General features: G+C 41.5%; 2 protein-coding genes across 2 annotated transcripts in view; one reads left to right on the forward strand and one right to left on the reverse strand.

Moving 5' to 3' along the window:
- PIGO (phosphatidylinositol glycan anchor biosynthesis class O) overlaps positions 1-25258 on the reverse strand; it is a 500143-nt gene that overhangs the window by 199616 nt on the left and 275269 nt on the right. The gene's annotated exons all lie outside the window — the stretch shown is intronic.
- UNC13B (unc-13 homolog B) overlaps positions 1-25258 on the forward strand; it is a 221834-nt gene that overhangs the window by 114269 nt on the left and 82307 nt on the right. Inside the window, exons 12-15 of the mRNA XM_075488247.1 lie at positions 13430-13476; positions 18735-18813; positions 20534-20608; positions 21111-21330. Of these exons, the coding sequence (XP_075344362.1) occupies positions 13430-13476; positions 18735-18813; positions 20534-20608; positions 21111-21330 (421 nt within the window). The remainder of the gene's footprint in view (positions 1-13429; positions 13477-18734; positions 18814-20533; positions 20609-21110; positions 21331-25258) is intronic.

A 25258-nucleotide genomic window follows, 5' to 3' on the forward strand; every position in this document is an offset into this window, starting at 1 on the left:
AAAAGCCCACTGCCTACAAGAGTCGTAGACGGCAATCAAGAGATCGCTCAGCTGATGTGGTTGATTACATTGTCAAAGAGCTCCAGGGAATAAGTCGCATCCAAACAGAGATTGCAGAGCTCCGGCAGCACCTCACCTTGATAAAAGGCTCTGTGGATGAAGTCTCCAGCTGTGTGGATACGGTCTTGAGTGAGATAGAAGGCCTGCAAGGCGGTTCCACTGGCAAAACCCAAGGTACACGTGCTCGAGAGCCAAGTAGGGAGGTGCACAAAGAAGAACCAGTATTATATTTTTATGGCATCCCAGAAAAAGATGGTGAAAACACAGTAGAGCTTATCTGCAGCTTCTTGTCTGAGTATCACTGTTTCAATGGTATCCAGTGCAGTAAGTATATAAAAGATGCTTATAGATCAGATATTGGTACAGGCAAGCCATTAACGCCAAGACCAGCAGTTGTGAAACTTGTTAACTGTGAACAGAGAGACTTTATTTTACAGAAGTCTATCCTTCTGCAAAGCTCAGGGGTCCGGATTGCTACCAGTGAAGAGCAAAAGCGGCAGAATGGCCAGAGGGGCCACAAAACAGATTCAGTCTCTTCGCAGTCTGGCTTCAAGAAAAATCATCGCAACTCAGTGAATCCTGATGCAGCTCAGAGAACTGATGCAGCTGGCCACCTTCGAACAGACTCATGCCAGGTTAAGTATAAAAGCACGAGTAGGAGAACACAGTGTGTAGGGGAGAGACTTGATTCTGTGCAGAAGTCAACCTTGAATAAGAAAAGCAACTTAATACCTGAAACTGGGAAGGAAGCACAAACAATAAGCTGCAGTGAGGAGCCTTCAGATGAGAATGACATTCACCAGGCCATTCATGAACCTCCACAAAATGCACAGGTGACCAATCTGGCCAAATCAGGTGATGGAAATTACTGCTGCTCATCTGAATCTTCAGGCCATGCAAGCCAGATATGTGCTTCAAGCAATGGTAGCGAGCACAGGCTTGACACTGAAAGTGTCACTGAGAATGGCTCTTCCCTTCTAGATAAAGATGAAGGGATAACCGCAGAAGAAATTGAAACGGACTGTGATACGTCATGCAAATTTACTAGTGTAGAGAAAGTTGATGTTCAAAGAGAAGATGTTTCTAGTGGGGTGACAACCATTAGCTATGATCATACAACAGATGAAATGGCTGATAGTAGTGACAGCTTGAAAGATATGATCCAAATGGACCTGAATGATCAAGATCCAACTGATCAGGTCTTTAGGGATGTCCTGGAAAACTCCCAGTACTTCCTTGACCATTCCCGAGATAACATTGATCTTGTAGACATGAAGTTTTACACTAATAAGCTCGGGAAAGCTATTAATCACTTCAGGTCTGCTCTGCAGGTGGTGTTTCACAAACTGGAGACAAGTGATTCTGAAGTCCTTTTGGAAAATGATAGTGGCTTACAGATGGATGATGACAATACACTGATGCTGACCAGTTCAGGTATGTGTGGTAGCTCTGACAACTTTGCAGAAACCCCTCCTAGTCAGTCGTCCGAGAGCCAGGCGAACACAACTGTCACCAGCGAAGCATCTGCTCAAATGCAGTTTGTTCCTTCCAGTCTTTCCTGTATTCCATGTGAGCCACCCGTTTCCAGTTTGCTGCCATCATCTGACTGTGAAATCCCTGCTGGGCAGCGCTCACCTCCTGAGGAGCCTGGCGGAGATGTGAACTCTCTACCTGGACAAACAAAGGAGTGCAGACCCATGAGCCTTGACAAGGTGTGCGCAGAGACCATCTACCTGAACAAATGCATCAACAATTTTAAAAACGTGCTGAGGGAAAAGAGACAAATGCGTAGGAGACTCTTAAAAGAATTAGCGCAGGAAGGAAACTGGATTTCCGCTGAGGAGACAAATTCAGGTAAACTGAAAGAATGTTTCTAAGGAGATGTCAAAATCTGATATTTGTGCAGCCAGTAGCCAACACCTCACTCAGTGGGTGAACAGTTTATTAGAATTTGTGAGCAAGTAGTTATGAAGGCAAGTACATATGCTGTACAACAGTACTGACCAAAAAACCCCTAGAATTTATTATGTAACACAGTGAAATGCAAGTGAGCAAGCTTCACCTCTTTTTTTTTTTTTTTTTTTTTTTTGAGGGAGAGGGAGATTTGCAGTGCATCTTCAAAATAGCAGGTGTTAGGGTTTTTCGTCATAATTCGTGACTTGGTTTGTTGTTAAATATAATAGTTAGGACATGTGATAACAAAGTGTGCATTTGAGCTATAAGTAGCCAGATTTGCAGTTTTGGGAGTTCAGTGCATCCAGACTTCAAGTGGCTCCATCACAAAGTGGGAGTTCTCAGTGTTTAATCACTGCTAAATGTTATCCTAGTAGAGACCTTTAAAAACCAAAATAAAAATAAATTAAAAAAAAGTTGGGACCTGTGTTTTGGTATTGTTTCCGTAACTTGTCCATGAGATGAGAAATTTTCCATTTCTGTGGAGTTACATCCCTTATTGCCAGCACAGATAATGAAGTGTTTGACCACAGCAGATGTGAGCTGATACAGCGGTGGAGCAGTGCTGGTTAACCCCTTCCTAAGGATGTGGGAGGTAGAAATGACCGACATGTTTTGATGGGCCATGTTTTGATAGGCCTTGATTTGGTAAAACCAAACCTAACCCTGAAATGTAGGTCCATCTGCCCCCTCTTTCTCCAGGCAGTGAGACAAGTTTCTCAGTGCCATCTCTGTCCCAATCACTACACAGTTAAGAGAAGAGGCTTGACTGTTTAAAGAGTGGTAGGTATTGGAACTAAGGCTTGAAATCATCACATCCTTATTGCAAGCCTCCCTGTATCAAATATTTTGGTATCAAATATTTTGCTCACTTTTCTCCTTGCGATCATGAAAGCTAGTCAGAATAATCAGTGTGCTCTTTTTCCCATTGAAAGTGGTTTTGCTCCAAGTGTCTTTTCCAGTGGCTGCGCTTTTGCTGTGAAGAAACAATCTGTCAATCCATATTTGACTTCTGTACCAGTGACCTTCTCAGTTATGCAGATCATAAAGCTTGTAATCAGCTCTTCGCTTTCTTATTTTGTACGAGGTCCTTAGTGTAGAGTTGATTCAAACAATGGGGTTTTAATGAGTGAAACACTAGGATTTGTTAACAGGCTTGGCACAGATATATATGTATTTTTATTTCAAGATAATGTTTAGATTACTAAAGTACAGATAGTATAGATGAAACTGATTTTTTTTTTTTTTTTAAATTCAGAAATCTATTTTTATTTTCTGGGGGTTTTGGGTTATTTTTTTGGTGGGGTTTATTTGGTGGGTTTTTTTTGTTTTGGCGTTTGGTTTGGGTTTTTTTTTTTTTTTTTTTTTGGTAGTGTTTGCATAGTGCTCAAGTCCTGAGCATATGTCCTAATTTTAGGGACAGCCAGTGGTTTGGATTAGCATTTCCCACAGTGCAACAAAAGTATTGAAATAACCTATTCTGGAATGTGAGAGGAGGCTGCTCATCTCAGCAGTTTGAGCAGTACAGGCATGTTCACAAGGTGAGAAGTAGCCAAAACAGCAAGGGAGGAGGAAGATCACAGCTGGACTTCGGTGCCTTAGGTCTGGCTCCAGTGTGGACTGGCATTCCTGAGCCTCTCTGGTTCTGTTCTCCTGCACATCATCCAGTGATGTGACCAAGAGTTGATGCTTGAGTAACACTTGCATAAAGGCTTATCTATATGGTAGATAGGACAGCTGAAGGTAAAACAATAAGTATGGGATGGAATCACGATGTAGGAAATGTGCTCTGAGAGAGAGGAGGAGTCTGAAGGAGTCAAGGGTAGTGGAAAACACTGGATAAGGGATGAGAAATGGGAGAGAACTTGGAAGAAACCCTGGAGGAGATGTCAGGAATCGAAGCAGGCCAGACGATCAGGGCAAGGCAGGGAAGCTGGGAAGGGAAGAGCAGACCTGTCTGGAGTGGAGGTCGAGGGACGTAATCAAAGCAGCAGTGCTCACACGGGACAGGCAAGGAAGCAGTGGGTGAATAACCACTTGGCAGTAGCCAGGGCGAGAGAAGGGGGTGGCAGTATTGCCAAGGGCTGTAGAGCAGGGCAAAATTAATCATATACTCATTCAGTTTGAAATAGGGTTGTTTTGGCATGCATTTTCTGAGAAAGTGAAGCAACAGTTTTATGTGCTCCTTCACTGTACTCAAAATAAGTTTGAGCCAAGCTCTTATTTTCTTCCTTTAGAAAAAGCATCATACTCAGAATGTAACGAAAGGTTGTTGGTTTGCTTTTTTCCCCAGCTGCAGACGACTGTTTATGTCTTAATTTAAAAATATAATTTTTAAAGTAGGGCTTTTAAGTTCCTGGGTCAGGTCCACTGAAAACCCCGTTCAGTCTGCTGGCTTTTTGGTTCTGAGCCTGAACCACTGTATTAGTCATGCCTGCTTGAAAGTTCAGTTCAAGGTATTTTATTAAATGTGTTTGGCAGCAGTCTGCAGCAAAGGAATAGATGATAACTTTGAAGGTGTTGGTAAATCTGTGTGTTTTGGTGAATCAGAGATGATGCACTGGTATAAAGGTTTAAATTATTTATAGTTATACGCAGATGCAAATTACCAGAACAATTTAGAACTTGGCAGATGCATGTAAATAATTGTTGTGTTTCATTTGAAGTCAAAAGAGAAAAAATAAAATATTCCCTGAAAATCTGAGCAAGCTTTTAAAGTTTTAATTTGAGAAAAAGAAAAAAAAAGTGAAGATGAAGATAGTTTGACTTTGTGTATGTTTAAAAAAAAAGCTCTGAAACGGTAGTGATTTTTATAGATGTAAATTGAGTGCTCAGAAGTGGAATGGTGAAAGAATTCTGTGAATGGGGTTTAACCAAGTTAGTCACCGTTGATGATGCTGTGAGCACACCTGCTGTAATGAGACATAATCAGAAGATTTTAAATCTTTGTCTGCAGTTGCTCAGAGCTTTGCCAAACTTTGGCAAACTTTATTGCTTTGTGTTTGTATAAAAATAAGTTTGACCTATATTTGAGAAGCTCTAGTGCCCTCAGGCCTTAAAATTTGGCAGTGCTAGTTTGTGTCAAGGATTTTTCTGTGGAAAATCAACCCCAAATGAGTGAAGTGAATAAGCTTTTGAAAAATGTGTAGTTTGCATATGCTCACTGGTAGCTTGCTACAGTTGAGCTGCTCCGCTGCCAGAGACTCCATCTGTCCTCAGTGTTTTCCAGCTGGGGGCTAAAGCAGGGCTTTCCCTGCTTGGCATGAGAGCCATGGCAGACCTGAGAGGGGACACGAGCCCAGGTCTCCTGCATCTTCTGCGCTCAGAGACTTCACAGGAGACATCAGGAAGGAATCTGGTTCAAATACAAAGGAGATACAAAAACCCAGGAATGAGGGAAGTCTGGATCTGCCTGGGACACGCTGAAACAACCCCAGGGACCAAGTCAGGAGAGATTGGGCTTGAGCTTGAAGGTTTTGGGGTGACTGTGCAAAAAGAAGGAAGTGGAATTAGGGCTGCCTAGGTGAGAAGATTCCTATTCTTTGCTTAATAGAAAGGGACAGGCAGGAGGATGGTACGGAAAATCACTTTAGAGGGGAACAGTCAGAAGTGTCTGTGCCCAAAAAAGCATGATCCCACCCGAGTCTGGGACGGACCCCAAGTTTCCTCAGCCTCTCCAGGTCAGCAGGTCTGTGCAGAGCTGACTGTCAAAACATGGCACTCCTGCAGCACCAGCTGTTATGCAGAAGCCAGCAGCGTCCTGCCGCTTGTGTTTTCTCCTCCATGAGCTCACGAAGGAGAGACCTGCAGGGTGGTCCAGAGGCTTTCCTCCCTGGTGAGGATCCATATGGGCATGTCCTGAGGTGGAAAGTAGGGTTTTTATTTTAGCTACAATCCAGCACTTCATTTGCTAAAGTAATTTGACTTCTCCTTAGTGATTGAATTAAAATAGCTTCTCTATTTTCCTGTCTCAGTGATTGCATGTGTGTAATTACACCCATATAGACAGTAACTTTGAAAACTATTTTAGCTTTTAAACCAATTTGAGTGGCCCTTGTTGCCATGAAGATATTCCTTCCCCTCCAGCTTTCAAATGCAAATGAGTAATACGATTTTTCTGTGCAGATACAGAATTATCTGATTGGAAGACTTAATATCATGTCTGTACCGGAAGTTTTGAGTGTGACTCTCATATAACTTTACTAGCCTTGAAACTGCCTATCCATAAACATGAGATTTAGTGTAGGAGGCTTCTGGATTTTTTTTTCTCAGAGGAGAATTGCCTAGATTTATAAAGCCAGAAAATATCTCTCTGCATTATGGTATTTGCAAAAGCAAAATGTGTTGCGTGGGAGCTACCAGTTTCCTCGTAACGGGCAAAATGTACAGGGGGCGAGGAGGGAAGGAGGGAGGATGCTTCAGATGCAGGCAGTGGATGCAGTCTGGGAGAAAGGGGGAGCAAATCTGTTCCTTCTGTAATAAATACAGGTTCTCTTTCCAGTGTGGTAAATAGCAGCTCCAGTTTGTATTAAGATTACTTGAAATTCTTGAGTTAATAAAACAGGAACTGTAACTCTAAAAAATCAGCTCTCAAAAGCATATGTTCTAATGCATGTGCAGTTATGGATGAAATTTGATTAGTTTAACTCGAGATTAATTGGTAGAGATTAATTAACTGGTGTATGTCCCAGGAAGCACATGGGAAAACTCTCTGCTGCACAAATGTTTTATCAACTTGTGGCAAATGTTTACCCCACTTTCTGAAATCATTTTACAGAGCTCATGGCAGAAATCTGGTCTATTAACTTTTGTTCCTCTCCTTCTTCTCTTTTTTTTCTCCACAGAAGGAGGTAGAGGAGAGCACCAGGTTGTACATGTTGTCCCTTGTAACCAGCATCTCTTTCTGAAACTCCTGTGTGTGCATGCCTTGTCTTCATGTAGCCAATTGCTCCCACTGAGGCGCTGAGATTCAGTTTAGCATGTTATGGTTGTCAGAGGAATTCTTAATACTGTGTATGAGTTAAGAGTCTGTTCAGTGCGTATTACCTTGTACAAAGAGGAAAACGTGAATGCTTGGAGTGATCTCCTCCCGTCAGTGCTCTGTGGGGTGTGTGTAATGTGCACAGGCACCACATTAGCAGAGTACAAATTGTTTATCTTGTTTTTCCCAGTCTTCCTCTTTATAAATCTTGTTTAAACCAAGTGTTTCCTCATTTTTCCTCAGTTGTATTATTTCATTCCATCTCTGTCTGGTTTGTAAACTTACATCAATTGAAGTCAAAAGTACCACTATGGGCTATAATATTGAGCTTAAGCAAGACTATGGATGCTGGGAGCTGTCTGCTGCAGATCTTGTGCCTTTTTAGCTAGCAACAGACTACACTTTGCTTTGAGCAGGGCCGTGTGCCCCGTGGGAGGGACAGGACTTTTCCCTGAATATCTACAGCTATTGGCTCTCCACTCGTGGACTGGTTGCCATTCTGGTTGTCACCCTGTGGGCAACAGATAACTCTTTCCTCCTAGGAGGATCGACAGAATTTTTTTGTCGACTGCTGCATAACATCTTAATTTGTGTTTGCAACTGTACCTCATCTAGAGAAATTTCTGGCTGTTGGATTCTCAACTTACTTTTTTATTTTCTTGAATATATGCTATACAGACTAGGTGTGCCTGCTTTGCTTCTGCCTCTCCTTTAGTTGTATGCATCAGGCTAAATCAGCTTCCTGGAGTAGGCTGAACGTTGCACGGCTTTTGGGCTTCCATGCAGATCTTACCCTTTGAGTTTAATAAATTTGTATCTCTAAGCTTTATTGCCCTGTGTATCAGCAAATTTGTTTCCTTCTTACTGGCAAATGTGTGTCCATTAATGCTTTTTCGGGAATGCAGAGATATCCAGTGTCAAATATTGGTGCCAAATTCTGTCCTCTTCTTGCTTCTGTGCAAAAACACTGCCGCCTCCTTTAAGCCGCTCATCTGGCAGCTGGAAAACTGATACTTGAAGGAAGATACATTAGGTGGAAGGAGCTTCCTTTGGGGCTCTTCAGTCATTATTTCAATTAAAGCTGTTGCAGAATACAGTGAATTTAAAACAATCCCTTGGTTTGTTGCAGCTTTAGATTCCATGTAAAACATAGCATACTTGAGTCAATGAAGACATTGAACCACAAGACTGACTAGTTCAATTGGGATGATTTAGTTCAGTCTGATTTGGCTAATACCCCTGAAGAAATGGTCTAATTAGGCATGACCAGAAGTTTAATTTAGACAGTGAAACAGTTGCTCCTTGTTTTAGCCTGATTCAGATTAATCTACAGCTAAATTGAGGTCTTTGAGTTTTAATAATGAAGCATGGTATTTGAAAACAAGTTAGGATGATTTTCAAAACAAATAAAAGGTCATTATTGATTTTTTTCTTATCTGTTTAAATAAAGCAGCTTTCCATGTTTTACATCTGTTTTTTATCTAAGAGGATAATGTGCTAGATACAGTACTTAAATGTGATGGAAAGTTACATTGTTAGAAAGCCTTTTATGTGGAGAGATGGATTTATACGGAGCGGGCTAACAGATCTGGGGATGTTCTTCCTTTTCCTTGTGCTGCTTCAGACCTGGTGTTTTTTGGGGGGTTTTTTTGGTGCCTCTCGGTCCATTTTATGGACTTCCTTTTCTGCAGAAGTACGTAATTGTTCTGTCCATTGAAACATCTTCTTGGGTACAAGATAAATTGTGAAATTTAGAAATTGGCAGCTTGGTTAAATAACTTCTCAAATTACTTGTAAGCCTAGCTGCTGCTTTTCCTGAGTAAGCAAAACTCTTTATTAGTTTCCTTTTTAGGCTTCACTAAACATTGCCTTCCTATGACTGAATACTGCGCCTTAAATGCTCATGTCTGTTGACTTGTTTAATCCAGGGTATTAAATTTATGCTACTCTGTCACTGGCATTATTTTGCTAACTGGTTCTTGGTTGATTTTAATTATTTGGAGACCTTTCAGCAACTGATTACAGCATGCTTTACTGTGAGTGAATATACTGCATTACTAGGGGTGACAACTGCTTCCCTGGCCAAAGGTATTTGTTGGACAGTAGGTGTAAAACTGTCATCCATCTGCATCAGAAATAAAAAAAATTGAATGGAGATGTGGTGGGCTGTTTTGTTTACATGTTTGCTTCTCCATCTTATCAGTGCTGCTTTATGTGCTTACTGGAGATTTAAAAAAAAAAAAAAAAAAAAATTCAGATTCAGGCTGGTCTGGCTGCTTTCAGGGAGAGGTCAAGTGACAGAGCTGTGTAGAGAAGTGAAGCATACGCCAGCAAAAGACTTTGTGACATGCAGCATGTGCACGTCTAGGTGTTACATGTGTCTGCTTTCCCTTTGCGCTCCCATTTGTTTCAGGAAGGACAGTGCTAAAAACTCTCACAGTTGTTCCGGCGTTATTCTCATCTGCCCATCATTTCTTCTGCTTGCCTAGGCTCTAAGCAAGCCAGGCTGTTGTCATGGGCTGAACTCAAGCAGATCCATGGCTGGTGACAAGACCCAGAGCAGCTACTGGAGCCCTCCTGTGTCCCGGTACAAGTGCTGCCTTCAGAGGGTGGGAAACTCCCCAGCTGCAGCAAATGCATTTAAACAGCATTGCCATTTGCCTTCGTTAAATGAAGAGGAATGTATGAAGTGTTCCTACCCACAACAGTGGCGTAAACTGTGGATTACTTTAACTGATGCTCCCAGAGGTGTCTGGACCCTGTTAACCCTCATGCCAACGCTTGTAGGTAATGTAGCTCTGGTTCTTCGACTACATATGTCAGTGCAACGAGAGACTGCAAAGGACTTCTTGGTGACGGCTGGCCCTCTGCCACTGTGTGGTACTGTGCCATTACCTCGTATATAAACTGACCAATTTCCTTCTTTAAAACTGGTTAGGTTTGGTGTCTGCTTCTTGCTTTGAAAGGCTACTACAGAACTGTCATGGTTAGACACCTTCTAATTTTCATCCTCCATTTATATTTAGCTGCAGTTCTTCTTCCATGCAGTATGTTCTCCTGTCTATTGAATAAGCACAGGAAAAGGTTCTTTTTGCTGGAGTAAGCAAGCTGTCCTGTTCTCCTCCTATAGTGTTGTGTTTACATCCTCATGCTGCTCTTCCCATTTTCCTGTGTGAATTCTTTTTACTTTGATATAGAATAAGAAGATTGTATATGCCTTTATGAAGGAGTCTTGCCAGCACAGTACAGTGGTATTTATGCTTTTATTGCTATGGAGACATTTCACTGGACATACTCTATGGATGATGTTCTCTCCTTACATGGCTGTATCATAGTGGCTCATGGCCAGCGTGATGACTAGAACTCAAGTCCGTTGTCACATGCTTTTCTCCACCGAGGAACACCTTGTATGCAGTCAAATTCATAGCAGGCTTTGGGGCTCTGACCTGGCCATTTGTACCATGTTTAATCCTCCCCTGTTGCAGTCTTCACTGCCATCAGTTCTTTCCATTGGGCGTCTGAGTTCTCTATCAATAATTCTGCTATGTTTGTCATCAGCAGATCCTGCTTACTCCCACTAGCTTCCTTATTGCATTGTCCATGGCTGGCTCAATGACAGTACTTGTTTACCCACCTTAAAGGTCCTTCTCAGCTTATCCAGCCTTATTAATGTCACATGGCATTGCATCAAAAGTTTTTTGTTGAAATAAAAATTCGGTTGATAATTCTTTTTACAGTCTAAAGAAAAATGGTTGCTTTGTCAAAAGAACAGAAAAATGTTTTCAAAACTGGTGTGCCCTGTATTATATTTTTTTTTCCTGTTTTCCAATTGCCTCCATGTTAATTCTTTCCTTCACGTTTGCTCTGAAGTCTTTCAAGCTGTTGAAACCAATAATGAGCCTATGCGAGTCTAGATCACATTTCCCTCCTTCCCCCCCACACCTTAACTGTGGGTACTGCATTGGCTCTTCTACAGGCTTAAGGCATCAGCCCTCGTTTGATAGATGTCAGGTGCTGGTTCTCTCAGCATTTTCTCAGGGAGAATGCTGCCTGGAGCAAATTACCTCTTTACTTTGCTTTCAGGAGGTGATAACTCTGGTTTCCACACAGCCATCACCTGCCTTGCCCCTGCATCAATATTGTCACTTACCGAAAGTGCTTTCTTTTGTTTTGTGCTGTTGTACCAAGACGATTTTTAATCTTGACCCTAGAGAAGCTCTTTCTCTTCTCTTGTTTTCTTTTTATTTGCATGTCTAAAAGGCTTGGCAAAAGTAATTAAAATAAATGAGCAGAAGTACAGCTTATCTGGACTGTCGGCAATTTTGACGTGGCATGTCTCAAAATCTGGGAGATGATGGAGGTTTGTTTCTTGATCACACTTTCTGCCCTTCCCTGCGTCCATACTCCCGGCCGTTTTCTGTTGACTTGTGGTTGCCTGCAGGAAATGGTTATTGCTCAGTTAGATAACAGCTTTCCCTGGATCTTTTTCCCCAACAGAGTTCTTGATGCTCTTGTGGTCTCCAGGCTGCGGTATTGCCCATGCTATTTGTGGTCTGCTAATGTCTCAAATATTGGTTGCTTATATTTAGAGTTTCTCAGATAAACTGATTGAAAACCCTTTTACACTAATTCCTTTTGCCAGTAAATGTTCCCACGTTTGTGTTTGTCATTCTTTGTCATTGAGTACAGCTGAACCAAGCGGTGCCAAGCTCGGTCCAGTATAAAACATTGTTCCATTTTAGGATTGCTTTCTAGCCACAGCTCTTCCAGGTGTTCAAAGGCAAAGGTAGGGATGTCCTGCCTTGGGTGCTCTGAAGGATCTGGTTGCATTTGCTTCACGAAATCTTCTCTCTTGACCAGCAGTTGATTCAGATCCCTCTGGAGGAAATGCAGGTTTCAGGCTGAGAGCAGAGATGTGTAGAACATGATCCTTCCTGCAGGAGCCTGGAGCCTGGTGTGCTGCTCCGGCTGTGGAGGAAATGTGCACCTGTGCTGGACCGTGGGTCTGAGCTCCTGCCTGTTCTGCAGGCCTGTGGGATCACGCAGAAAAGCTGGAGTGTCCATTCAATTATGGATAATGTCATGCTCTTCATGCCTGTTTAAAAATAAAATAATAAAAATTATGTAGCCTTCAGATCTGCCTAGCCCTGGAGTTGTAGGAATAACAAAAATTTGGACTTTTGCTGCTGTACAAGTTGAGACCTCAAGTAGAAACCTGGTTTCCTTGGTTATTTCTGATCTTCTTAGGAGACCTTGTGTGTCACCCGTGAACAACCTGAGGTTGCACAGCTCATCCAAAGCACAGGACAAAAGAAAAGAAGAATCTTTCTTTTGGGGCTCTGTTCTTTTATCTTGCATGAAATAAGCTCCAGTTTTCTTACAGATACTCCTTTACTTTGTCATGATTCTTAGGTTGCAAGTCCCATGGCTGGAAATACTTTGTTTTCCAGTGTCTGCAAGTTACAGCCTCTTTATACTCTTGGCAAACATGATTATCTGAGGTTGGAGTGTTAGCTATTAGCAGTGTGTCTTGCTTACTCCTGTTTGAAACTAGCTTTTCTTTCAAGGAGTGCAGGAGAATGTATGAACTGTTAAGCTGGAACAAAGAGGATTCCAGTTATAGGTAAACCATTTTCCCCTTATCTAAAAACTTTTCTGTTTCTGCCAGGTACGTTGCAAGTGTTTAAACACTCCTCAGCTCTAATCAGTCCACTGAAGATTTTCAAAGAAGCAAAACATCGCTCTATAAATACACTCCTAATACAAACATAAGAACATGGTTTTAATTAATGAATATGAATCCTCGTATTGCAGTCTGTGGTGGTTTCCATCATACTGGGAGATCCCAGTTCACCTGCAATCATCTTGCAAGTGATGGCCCTTGTTTGACATCTGTTGGAAATTAAATACTTGCATATGAATGGGTGGAGCTGCAAGGGTGGGACCTGCCTGCTTAGGGGGCTAAAGAGCCTTTGCATTGAGCATGAACAAAGCTCACAAGTGTTTGTACAAAGTTTCATGTTGATCACTCATTTGTGGATTTCATACAGGTGCTTTTAATTTTTAGCATCCTCATTATGACCATGTTCATGTAAGTGGTGACCTGTAGTAACAGGAGCTCTCCAATAACTCATGCTTTTGTTGGGTTGGGAAAAAAAAAAAAAAGACTTGGTCTTCGAGACTGCCTTTTGAAAGAGGAGGTGCACTGAACAGGCTCTTCTGGTCCTGGCTCTAGGTGTTCAATGAAATTGCATAGCCTGTCTGTGTCTGTATGACTTGTCCTGACATGTTGGTCATTGGAGGTGCTTGAGTAAGTTTCTGTATGCATTTGCCTGCATGCAGTGTGGTCTGTTATCCTTTCCTCAGAATATAATCTGAATACTTCCTCTGGTGTTTTTGGAAACTAATTGGTTTTTTTCCCTTCCCCCGTTTAAGGGTCAAGATGAGGCTGATCCATCAAAACCACCCTGGCTCAAAGGAGGGTAAGTGGTATTTTAAGACCTTGTTTCCCTTTGTTTATAATTACAGTGTACTTTGAGGTCTGCAGTTCAACCTAAGTAAAAGCAGCACTTCTGATGTTTTTAATGGCTGTTGTCAGAAATAATCAAGTGGCCATGCGTCACTTAGGGCCATGCTGCTGCTACATTTCAGAGTCTCCTCTTCAACAGCTGGAGGTGGGCTGTGCAGCTCTTCAGGAGATCTGTGGTTAAGAACAAGTTTATAGTTGCAGTATGTAATCTGCAATGTGATGGCGGCAAGTGCTTATGGCAGCAGTATTAAATAATCCTTACTGAGCACCACAGAGTGGTCTGGATGAAATCCTTTTTCCTGAGTCAGTCATTGATGGCACCAGGGAAGGGAAAGACTAGCTCAGAAAGATTGCTGTGTCTTTTGCTCTTAGAAGAAAAAAGTAGCTTTGGGGAAGTCTTCTGACCTTGCAATTACTTCTATGGTCATTGTAGTAGTCAAAACTGCAGTAACTCTGGAAGTTGTTGCAGTTTGTCATTTTTAAAGCAGTGATCATCATGCCTTTTTTGCACAGGTGAGAGTGAGAGGCTGTGCGTTCTCTCCGCAACACACTACTCGCAGCAAATGAAGCAGACAAATTCTGATTGTGTGTAATTTCAGCATGACACTCTGCATAATAGGTGTCAGCATGGTAGCTTCCCTAGAATCCTCTCTGGAAAAAAAAGACAATGACACATTTTACAAGTTGCTAGGTTATGTGCCTTGTATGTGATTAGGGCGATATGGTTTGGTGGTGGTGCACTCATTAGGAGCTGACATAGCAGCAGATTTGCCCTGAAATCTCAGCAAGAGGTTGGCTTGCTACACACATAAGTTAATTCTCATACTACTGAACGAAGCTTCCCTAATAAAAAGCAAAGTTAAATTGGAGGCTTCATTATACGGCTTTCTGCTTTTGGAGTCATTGTTCTGCGATGTTGGTATTCCCACAAAGCATCCTCCACACCTGCAGATGCCTGGAGCTGCCTAGCAACTCCCTGCTTTCCTAAGGAGCCCGGGGCTTCGGTGAGCAGGCTGCTGGAGAACTGGCAATTAGCAGGAGCAGAAGACAGTGATTTATTATAACTATAAACAGCACCTTCTCCTGCTTTAACAAGGAGACAATGTATTGAGTTTATTGGTTCACGCACACAAAATGATTTCCCAGCCTGAAAGATGAATACACCTACAGTCCTGAAATACTTAAAAATGTGTTTTGTCAATTCAAGGCAATGTTTGCTTTAGTCTTTAATTTTCCCCTTTCTATGTGACATATAACAAAACAGTCTGGCTAATGTAGTTTTGACAAAAGTTTGGCTTATTCACTGTATCCCCACATGCAAGAGATTTCCAGAAACAGTGGTTGTGAGTGGTGAACCTTTAATTCCACCATTGGCCAGTTGTGGCTTATTAGCCATAAAGTATATTAAAGCACTTATGTTTGGAGTTCTTCTATTATTCTTTCATACAAAGATTAGAGTAGTGGTGTTGTTTGAAGGAAGTAATCATCTTCTGTCATTGCAAACCATCTTTGCTTGCTTACATTTTCAAGATTTAATGGAAGCATCTGTGTGATAAAGCTTGTATTAAAAGATTAATAGATGCTTCAAGCTATTTTCACTTTTTGCATAATGGAACAGTAGCTCCCTGTCTGTAATCACTGGCTTTGAATAGATAGCTTCAAAAAAAAGTACAGTTGGTATTATGGACCAGTCTCTGGGTGTAATATCTCATATCTATATATTTTATTTATTAGTGCAAATCATCTTCTCATACAGAAATGCTATTCAGTCCTCAATACAGCACTCTATAATAATGCTATAAATATTACATGCATTGCAGAGGAGAGATACCCTATTACATATAAAGCTACAGTGTGCGTATTGGAGGCACTGTCAGTACTTCTGTCTGCGCAAACACTGTAATTTTGTTAAGCGAAGTAGAGATGTGCTTGAATAAAGAGACTGAAGTAGCTGAAAGCACAAGCTGAATAATTTTGAAAATTAAGAATTGTTGCTGATTTTTTTTTTTTTTTTTTTTAGTATTAACAAGCTAAAAGCAGGTCATCTGAGTGTATAACTGTCTAGGTACTAGAATACCTCTCTTCAGTGGCGAATACAAGCACCTTTCAAATAGTCTTGTTCTCTGTCAGTCTGGCTTACAACTGTTCTATCATAAACCTCAATCTATCATAAATATTTTGCAACAAACCAGGTTGTAACTAGCCATGTTTCTCAAGCACAATAACTTGTTTAGGCTTATCTTGAATTTATAAAACATGCAATTTTAATGTTTTTTCTTTCCTGGGAAATGTCAGAGGATCACAGTTCCCTTTCAATTGAATTAGAAAAAAAAATAATCATTGGAAATTGTGTAGAAAAGAAGTGTAAATTCCAGGCTGTGCCACTGATTTTTAGCAGGAGCATTGACTCTGGATTTTTACTTGTGACCATTTTGTTGAATCTTTTCAGCTTACAGACTCTCCGTTTCTATTTTGCATATGCTTTCATAATTCAAGTGATTTGACACAAGTCTTTGACTCAAAACTTACCAATAAGCTGTATTGTGATTTAAATAATGTTGGAATTCTTGGCGTCATCTGGGTAGTCTTCTATGGCACCTATTTTACTCCAAAACAGTATCACTAGTATCAGAAAGGGTTTGTAACATTAGGGTAGCAGGTGATATTCTGTATTTCATCCCAGCAAGCCTGTTCTTAGTTCTGACAGTATAAACACTTTATGCAGATATTTCTTATTTCTTGATGTGGGTCAGATTTTTGTGTAATAAACCAGAAGGGATTATTGCAGTGTAAGTTGGGCAAAAAGTTTTTCTGGAATTCTCTGTTGGAAATGAGTGTAGCCTCTAGTAAAAACACCATGTAGCCTCACCGTAAGGATTTCCAGCATGGGAAAACTATTCTCCTTCTTGGCCAAAGATTCCAATAGTTTTAATTAACTGCTGTAAATCTCCACCTTTCTCATGTCCGAGTTTGTCTTCCGTTCCCAGCTGTGAGGTCTAGTTGTCGCAGCTGACTGTGGGTGGCTCGTGTTCATCGTGTAGGAGCACAGAGAGCTGTGCACGGTGCTGCGGTGCAAATGTGACTCATGCTGCTTGCAGAGCTGACGCAGTTCGCGCAGTTACACGTGACTGCTCACCTTCCCACCAGGCTTGTTCAGCCAGCAGCAGCTGTCAACTCAGCCCTGGCTCGGACATGTCACCCTCCTACGCCCCGTCAAAAAAGTCAATTTTACCATTACAGTGCTATGGCATGTTTCTGTATATAATAGACTGTTTCCCTCTTTGACACAGCCTTGTGCTAGGCTGTGCCATGACACCCTTGTCTGTCCTAGAGCATGGGCTGCTATAACATAGATTTGGTCATTATTTGTTGTTTCCTGGATGTTTTTTTGACTTCTGGCTCTATTGAAAGGGGATTTGAGTAGGTCCTGCTTGCCAAGGGGTGCGGGTTGCCTCTTGTCACTTACCAGCCTCCCAATTTTCATGGCATGTGCAAATTTGTAGTGGCAATTTGGTTTCCTAGATTGTTTTAAAGGGTAGCTCCACGTGTGTCTTCTACTGCAATAAGAACAGTTTGACCCATACTCCTCTTTCCTGTAGCTGTGGTGTCCTAAAGCATTTCAGCTGGGTGTGGTGTACCAAATCAGCAAAATACACAGGTTAAAAGTGCCAGCCGGTTTATCACGCAACTGCAAAAAGGTCTAAGCCAGCATGGTATGGGGTGAAAAATGAATGGCTAAGGATAGAGAGGCAGAAGGTTCCTTTTCAGTCTCTGTAGCCAAGAAAAAGGCCTTGGGACCATATTCTTAGTGTTAGGACGGCATGAGAGCGACGTGGAGATGGGGAAGTTGAGTGAGACACTGAGAGGGGCTGTGGGTTTTCTGGGTTTTGGCTGGCAGCTGGGTGTTCATTGCAGGAAGGGAGTAACGTCGCAGGTCTATTCTTCAGTTTGGGGCGGATACGACGGCGCAACAGCAGAGAAATGTGTGCTCGGTTTCAACCTTAGCAAAAAGCATTATCTTAAGGCCTTACAGATGAATACAGTTGATTTACTGTGGGCCCTGAAGCGGAATTAACAGACCTTCAAGCACAGGCTTACATCCATGTAGTGTTACCAGTGAACAGCAGAATCCAGATACAATTATCCAGGCTGGTCTCATCAGGAAGGAAGCAGTTATAGTGTTTTATTTCGGCAGGCTCCGAGTGCTGGGGTAATGGCCCTTTTGCTCCATCGCAACTTCCACTAGTGAATGGCAGCTCTTGTGTGTAGAGGTCTGCATGGCTTGAAACGCTGAGCACCGTGAATGGTCCCTTTTATAGAAATAATCTCCTTTCTCCTCAGATGTGAGGTTTTTCCCAATAATTAAATGGACCTCGAGGGCCAGGATTAAGTATGTTCTATCCTAGAATCAGATGATGGGTAGAAGTGTCCTGCCCCTAGGCTGATACACTTTGACGTGCTCCTCCCAACCACTGACACCGGGCAGGAACGTCTGGATTGTTGCGTGTGAAGAAGATAAACACTTAATCATTTTTAGCGTTAACTTTACACTTTCTTAAGTATAGTCTTCTGGCTGATTTTGCTTCCTTCAGTAAAGCATCCCCCTTCTCACCCCCCCAACCCTGAATTAATTAAATGGAAAGAACGGGGATGGAGAAAGACTGGAGACAGGATGTTTTCAAGTTTCCAAAGTCTTTCCTGCCATGACGCTCAATGCCAATAGTAAACTATAAACTGAGCTCTCCCTAAGGAACAAAAGGTACTTCTGAAAGCAGAGGCATGTGGCTCAGTTACCACCGACTAAGCCACAAGCGAATTACTGCCACGGAGCTCTGGTTCTGCCGTTGGGTAAGTATTTTTCCCAAATCTGTGCAGCACAGAAGCAGTGGGGATAAGGCTGCTTTCACCCACCGTGCTGGCAGCAGTGACTCTGAAGCACTGGGTGCTCTGCAAGCACATGCCCAGCCTATGCTGAGCTAGCTCAGACCTCAGAACTCGGAATGGGAAAATGACCTTTTTTCAGTGTGTTAACAAATTTGGTTTATTATTAAGTTATATTTGCAGTGAACTGATTCTTCCTGTTCTCAGTGACTATGATATTAGCAAGGAGACTGATGTTTTAAGGAAGTTTTTTGGTCATATCTTTACTGTCTCTCACTGCTGGGTAAGATTTTTAATCTTTTTTTTTTTTTCCCTCTTCTGAATTTCCAGGCCTGCAGGTGGTCTCTATGGCATTGATAGCATGCCCGATCTACGCAAAAAAAAGCCAATTCCACTTGTCAGTGATCTGGTAAGAGATTTTTTCTTCTGCCACACAGCCGTTAGTGCAAGCTTTACTTTTTGGCATATGGTGACATCCATTGTCACTTCAAGAAGTTGAAGGTTTCCTGTTTAGTTAAATTAATTCTTACAGGAAGGGGTTAGGAGTTGTGCTTGCAAAAATCTCAGTGAGAATGAGCTACGGTTTTGTAGACAGTTTCATTTATTTGGCAGAATTAAGATATTTTTCGTGTTCTTTTTATTCTACACAGAATATTTTATTATATTTAGGCCTGCATTATTTTTAAATGTTTTCCTAAAAATCACATACTTTGGGGAAAGTTATAATGTCCATGTGAGGTTTGGCAACCTACCAGAAGGTTAGAATTTCAGAGAATAGATAAACGAGCATATGTGCTTGGATTTTTAAAGTAATTTGCAATATTGCCAGTAGGATTCTGCACTGAGGAAGCACAAGAACCAGGCAAGTAATGAGGACAAGTTTCATATGGTTGTGTGATATGATGAAATAAGGCTTCTGCGGGACAAATGGTTTTCTGTTGGCTGTGTTCAGTACACGTAGCGATTCCATACTTGGGAGAAATGCTGTAACAGCTGAAAGACCAAAGTTTCATATCCTGTAATTCTTATGAAAAAATGTATGCAATTCTCTCTGCCAGCTTGTGCATGCAAAGCTTAATATGTATCTTACTAACTGCTTGTATCTTAAATCTTCACAATAATTGCATTAACTTGTGTTACTTCCTTTGTATGCTTTCATTCTCTCTCTCCACAGGCCATGGTAAGTGGAGCTAAAGACTATCCACCAAGTCTTCACCAGAAACAAAAGTTATTTCACCTTGTTTTCCCTCCACTTTTTTGCTTTTTATTTTGAACCTGCAGTATTGCAGTGCATGCATATCCAGCACTCTGTCCTGCTCCATCACTGATGAAATGAACTTTTTCAGTCTGTCTTCAAACAGGATAAATCAGAGCATAAATGGAGGTTTCTGATAGGGTTTGATGGTTTCAAAGCAGATGTTGCTAGCTTTAATTTCCATCTCTGCCTTCATCTAACTGGAATGCCTTGCTGAAGAAATCCTTTGTATGCCAGTGTGAATTGCTGCAATGGCACTGCCCTGTGCTGTCCAAGGCTGCAGAACTTAGTGTTGGCATGATGCGAAGGAGGTGGTTTTTAGAGGAAAATGCTGTTCATTGTATTCAGTGATGGCCAATGAATGTGATACACCAGCACATTCAAACCTGTGCTCCCAACCCAGTCTGTTCTTTTTTTAACCTGTTTATTTGTAACCCTTTCACTGTCACATTTGGGGGTGTTGTGTATGTTGTAAAACTGATGAAATAATCTCCTTTTGGCTATGAATAAAGTTAGTCATAGAAGAGTGAGTCCCACGTAGTGACCTTAGGCAATAGCAAAATTACCATTGCTACCAGAAGGTAGAAGTGGAGATGTGAACCCAGGTTTCATTGATAGTTCTTACCAGAGAAACAAATAAAAATTTACCAGAGTGAGACTGGTTGTGGGCAGATGGAAAGTAGTTGGAGACCTTTCAGAGTATGCATTTGACTCTTCTGAGATGTGAGCTATCATTTAAGAAACCAACTTGAATGTAATAGACTGCTGGTTTGGTGTCTGGGGTGACAGAGTCCCCTTGGTCACATCTCTGGGCATGTAGTGCCAGTGCATTTCTGAATATTGGTGGTGAATAACAAACTTTGTTCCTTCTTAGTCACTGGTTCAGTCCCGGAAAGCCGGAATTACCTCAGCAATGGCCACTAGAACATCTCTCAAAGATGAAGAGCTGGTAAGTGGGAGGGTTGCTTGGTTGCTGTTAACTTTTAGTAAGCAAATTAAGGGAATTTGGCTCTCTGGGATGCAGAGCCAGCTTCACAGATGTCTAAAAATATAGATGCAAAGCTTCTTGTATCATTTGTTTTAAGAAACCAAACATGTAAAAAATAACATTTAATGTGTCAATATGATCCTGAAAAATGTAATCTTACCATTTCCTTCTGTGCTATCTACCATGGGGGACAGCGTGTGAAACTTGCTTTATGCAAGATATCCCTCATCCACAAACCTTAATTCTTTTCTTCCATCTCCTCCACTTTTTTAAATGCCTGGAGAAACATTTTTGGAAGGGTGTCCTCTGCTGCTGCTTGTAAAAGATTGATAAATTTGGCTACCTCAAATGTGTAGATTTATTGCACTGCTCATGCCTTTTCCCTTAAAACTCATGTGTTAACCCGCAAAAATAGGTTCAGTCACCTTCCTGGATGTGGTTTACGTGTGCTCTTGCCTTTCAGAAATCTCATGTCTATAAGAAGACCTTGCAAGCCTTAATTTACCCCATCTCTTGTACAACCCCGCACAACTTCGAAGTGTGGACAGCCACAACTCCTACCTACTGCTATGAATGTGAGGGGCTGCTGTGGGGTATTGCACGGCAGGGAATGCGCTGCGGTGAATGTGGAGTCAAGTGCCATGAGAAGTGCCAAGACTTGCTCAACGCTGACTGCTTACAGAGTGAGTAGCGGCCAGTGGAGTGCGGCTGTTCCAAAAGTGTTACCAGAGCTTTCCTAAATGTATAGGTGATACCCCAGTGATCAGTGAAGCTGCATTTATTAAAATGACTGCGTATTTTCTGAAAAGGTGCCTTTGAACTAAACATACACCCGTCTCCCTGTGGACACAGCCAGCTCCACTGACGCAGAACTTCTTTGCAACATGGTGCTTGATGTCCTTTAAAAGAAGGTTTAATTCTTGACTCTTTCACATCTGTTTGGTTTTAAGCCATGTAACGTTTAATGTCTCTCAGTGTCGGCTCAGGTGGTGTATTTGCTAATATATCCTGCATGGAAGAGGGGCAGTGGGCTGGGTGAATAGGGTACTAGGCTGGATATTCTGACTTTTGTTCTGTCCCTCCTGCCCTGGTATCCCAGTCAGGTTGCTTGTTTTAACCATCAGCCTGTTTTACTGTAAGCTCTTCAGAGCAGCACAGGGTTCCTGCTTAGGGGATAGAGTCCATGGTCGTAGCTTGGATTCTCTGTACCAAGTGCAGATTGGCAAGGCTTTTTGTCTTTTTAACAGTAGGGTCTCATGGCTGAATCGCTTTAGAGACCTGGGGCTGAGCCAGCACAGATGATGGGTCAGATAGAAGGTGTTTGAGTCTATGGGCAGTATTTCATCTTCCTACTAGCATTTCTAGTTATTTTGTTTTTTTCTGCAATGTTCAAAAACTAAGCCCGCTCTTCAGAGAAGAGCTCTTCAAAGCAGTTTGACTTTGCAGAATAAATGAGACTTTACACAAACAACGGAGAAGTTTAGAAGGAATTTGATTAAAGGGAAAAAAAAAGAGAAAAAGTATTAATTTGGGCATCTGGCTTGGTCAGGTTATTTTTATTTGCTTGTAAAACAGTTTCTTGATTTGGTCTCAAATTTATGTTCCTGCTTGAGAGCAAAATATCTTAGTCTAAATGGAATAGAAATTTCTGCCATATGTGTTAAATCTTGAGTAGGAAGGTGGGGCTGTTTCTGTTCACTCTTGATTTTCTTGGCATTCCAGCTTGAGGGACTAAGTCTAAGGAATCAGAAAAGTTTGTGAAGTATAAACAGACTTATTGCAAATCCATGTCAGCAATTATATGAATATAGAGAGTCAAATCTTGTATCTGCCTCAGGCTCTAGTTGTTTGGAAAAGCCAGACTGGATGATCCAGCAAGGGATATCAGTGAATCATAGGTCATTTGTTTTTCTTATGGCTTATCTTGAGACCCCAAATGGACTTTGTTTATGCTTGTATTTTTGGTATGTGCAGAGTTTTAAATAAGTCATAGTTAGTACTGCAGCTATTTGCAATGGCTTATTTGTCAGACACAGCTGATACTGGTGAAACATCTCTGTTCCTCTTCAGTTGCTTAGTGTTCCTAGATTTGTCTTTGAGGGTTGCAAGGTAATCTTTACAGTTTATAGCATTGGAGCAATTACATCATTGATGCCTTGGCTTTGTTGCAACCATTTTGTGACTAAGCAAAGAGCTGCTGTGTTGCAGTTGGTTCACGAGAATGTAGTTAATCCATAACTTAGTTTTCTGTCAAAACCTGATGTAGAGGGTCAGTCAGACTCAGATTAACTTTGTGTTTCTGGAGTTCACCAGAACCCTCTACTGACTGGTGATTTTCAGTATTTGAGATGAAAAGCTGCTGATATGCACATCCAGGCTTGATTCAGGTGCATGTCCAAGATGTTATAATGTTGCAATGGAGTTGTGATATCTCAGTATGGGAAAAATGCTATGGAGAGCAGAGGAAAATTGGGCTCGCACCAGGAGCAGCGAGAAAACAGGCACAAAGCTGTTGTACAGAGCAGAGGTCATGTAGTTGAAAACAATGGAAGAAAAACTAAATTTAAGAAGCAGCTAATGACGAAAAGGAAATATATTCCTGCAGAGGACAGCTGTGGCTATCCATGTTCAAGAAAGGAGACTTCAGATGGGTGCTGGAGAGAGTTCAATGGTAATGGGGAAAATATGAGAGAGTCTCAAGAGAGGATGTTATGACTTTGTTAAGCTTTCAAAAGAGAGGTTTGGCAGTGTGGGACAGGAGAAGAGCAGGAACGATGCTGTTTCAAAAAAGTAAAAATAGCCATACTAGGTCTGTCCCAGTAGAATGTTTCTAAAGGGATGCTGTGGAGCCCAAGGCAGCGGTGTAAGACGTGCATGTAGAGCTCCTGTGGCTCTGGTTTACTCTTGCAGCTAGCCATGGCTTAAAGCTTTTCTGAGCAGTAGATGCTGTGTTTAATAGCTGGCAGTGATAGCTCTGTGAATTGGTTTAATCCTTGTTTGAACATGCTTATGCCTGAACTATGTTGGGGAAGAGGGAGATAAGCAGCAGGGAGGAAGATGGTCTGTTTAAGCTTACTGTTTACAAAAGAAAAAATTGAACAAATTTGCTGTAAGAAAATTACGGGTGGAAGTAGAGGACAACTTCAGTGATGAGAACAGGAAGTCTCTGGAACAGCCTCTGAAGAATAACCATGGGGGCAGGTTTTCTAATCTCTGGTTGGAATTAAATAAGCTTATGCAATGGGCTGTGGGATGTGATGATGGCAATACTCTGCACTTTTCTATGGAATAGAAGCAACAACTGGAAACGAGTCTACTTTTCATATATGGCAAAGCATTAAATAAGAACTTGTTATTTTATTCACGGGATTGCAGATGTTTGCTTTGCACATTTCCTTTCAAAATGTAAACACAAGATACTTCAGCATGCAGAGTTAAAGAAACAGAGGAAACAACTGAGAGTACACTGGGCTCAAAACTTGTGAAGCCTGTATAAAGGTAAAACCCAAACAAACACTTTACTCACTGAGTTATGTGAAAGATGCCCAGCATCAGAACAGGGAAGGTACAGAGACTGTGAGCCAGAGGTCTGTTAGGGTTCTTAGTGTGAGTGTGGTGGGTGTCATTATCTGGGGTAGAGATGTAAAGGAAACTGAAGATGACAATTGTGTAATTAAAAGACAGAGGAGGCAGAGGAAAGACAGTGCTGAGAGATTGAGAAGATGGTGAGGCCAATATGGGGATGTGCTGCTGGATTGGGAAAACAAATGTTATCAATACTAGAAATCTATTAAAAGGCTTTTTCATGCAACTGTGTTCTTTGCTTTGGCATGTTCATGCTAAAATCCTTCTAACTCAAACCCACATGGCCAGAAGAAAATGGAAAAATTAAATTAATTTTTATATATATTTGAAGAACATAGGCTGTGCTCGAGGAATGAGAAACGGGGTTTCTGGGGGACAAACAACAGTTTAGAGATCCAATAAATTCAAGACTGAACTTTCTTGTATACTGAACTCAGGAGGGTTTTCTTCCTAACAGAAGCTTTATTGTTGCTGTTGGTAAAAAAAACCAAACAAACAAACCCAAACACTCTCAGGACATATCTGCACTTAGGTCTATTTAAGGCTTCCAGAAAATGTTACATTGGAGTAAAATGAATTTTCAGGCTGGTAACAAATACAATTCTATTGATTATACCTCCATGCCTCAGGATATATCTTTGCTTCAGTCCATGTAAGTCTTCCAGAAAATGTTGCATTGGAGTAAAATGAATTATCAGGCTGGTCACAAATACAGTTCCATTGTCTATGCCTTGAAATTTTGGGTGGGCACCTGGGGTTTTATTCTTTAGAATCAGAATGTGCTTTTTATCCATCTTCTATCCTTCAGTGCCTTTCTGTGGGAAATAAAAGGTTCTCTTTCCCCAAGTCTGTTAGAATTGTTTGGTTATCTCTGCTGAGGATGTTTTTCTTACCTGCTATATTTTTAAGAAACTGAGTAGCTGTTACAGTCAACAAATGTGTGGGACTGCAGTGATGACATACTCAAATTCAGCAATGCTTTGTTGCAATTTGAAGGAAAATCCATTTGCAGACCAGTTCAGCAGG

Source organism: Mycteria americana, chromosome Z (genome assembly GCF_035582795.1).
Source record: "Mycteria americana isolate JAX WOST 10 ecotype Jacksonville Zoo and Gardens chromosome Z, USCA_MyAme_1.0, whole genome shotgun sequence".
Classification (NCBI taxonomy): Eukaryota; Metazoa; Chordata; class Aves; order Ciconiiformes; family Ciconiidae; genus Mycteria; species Mycteria americana.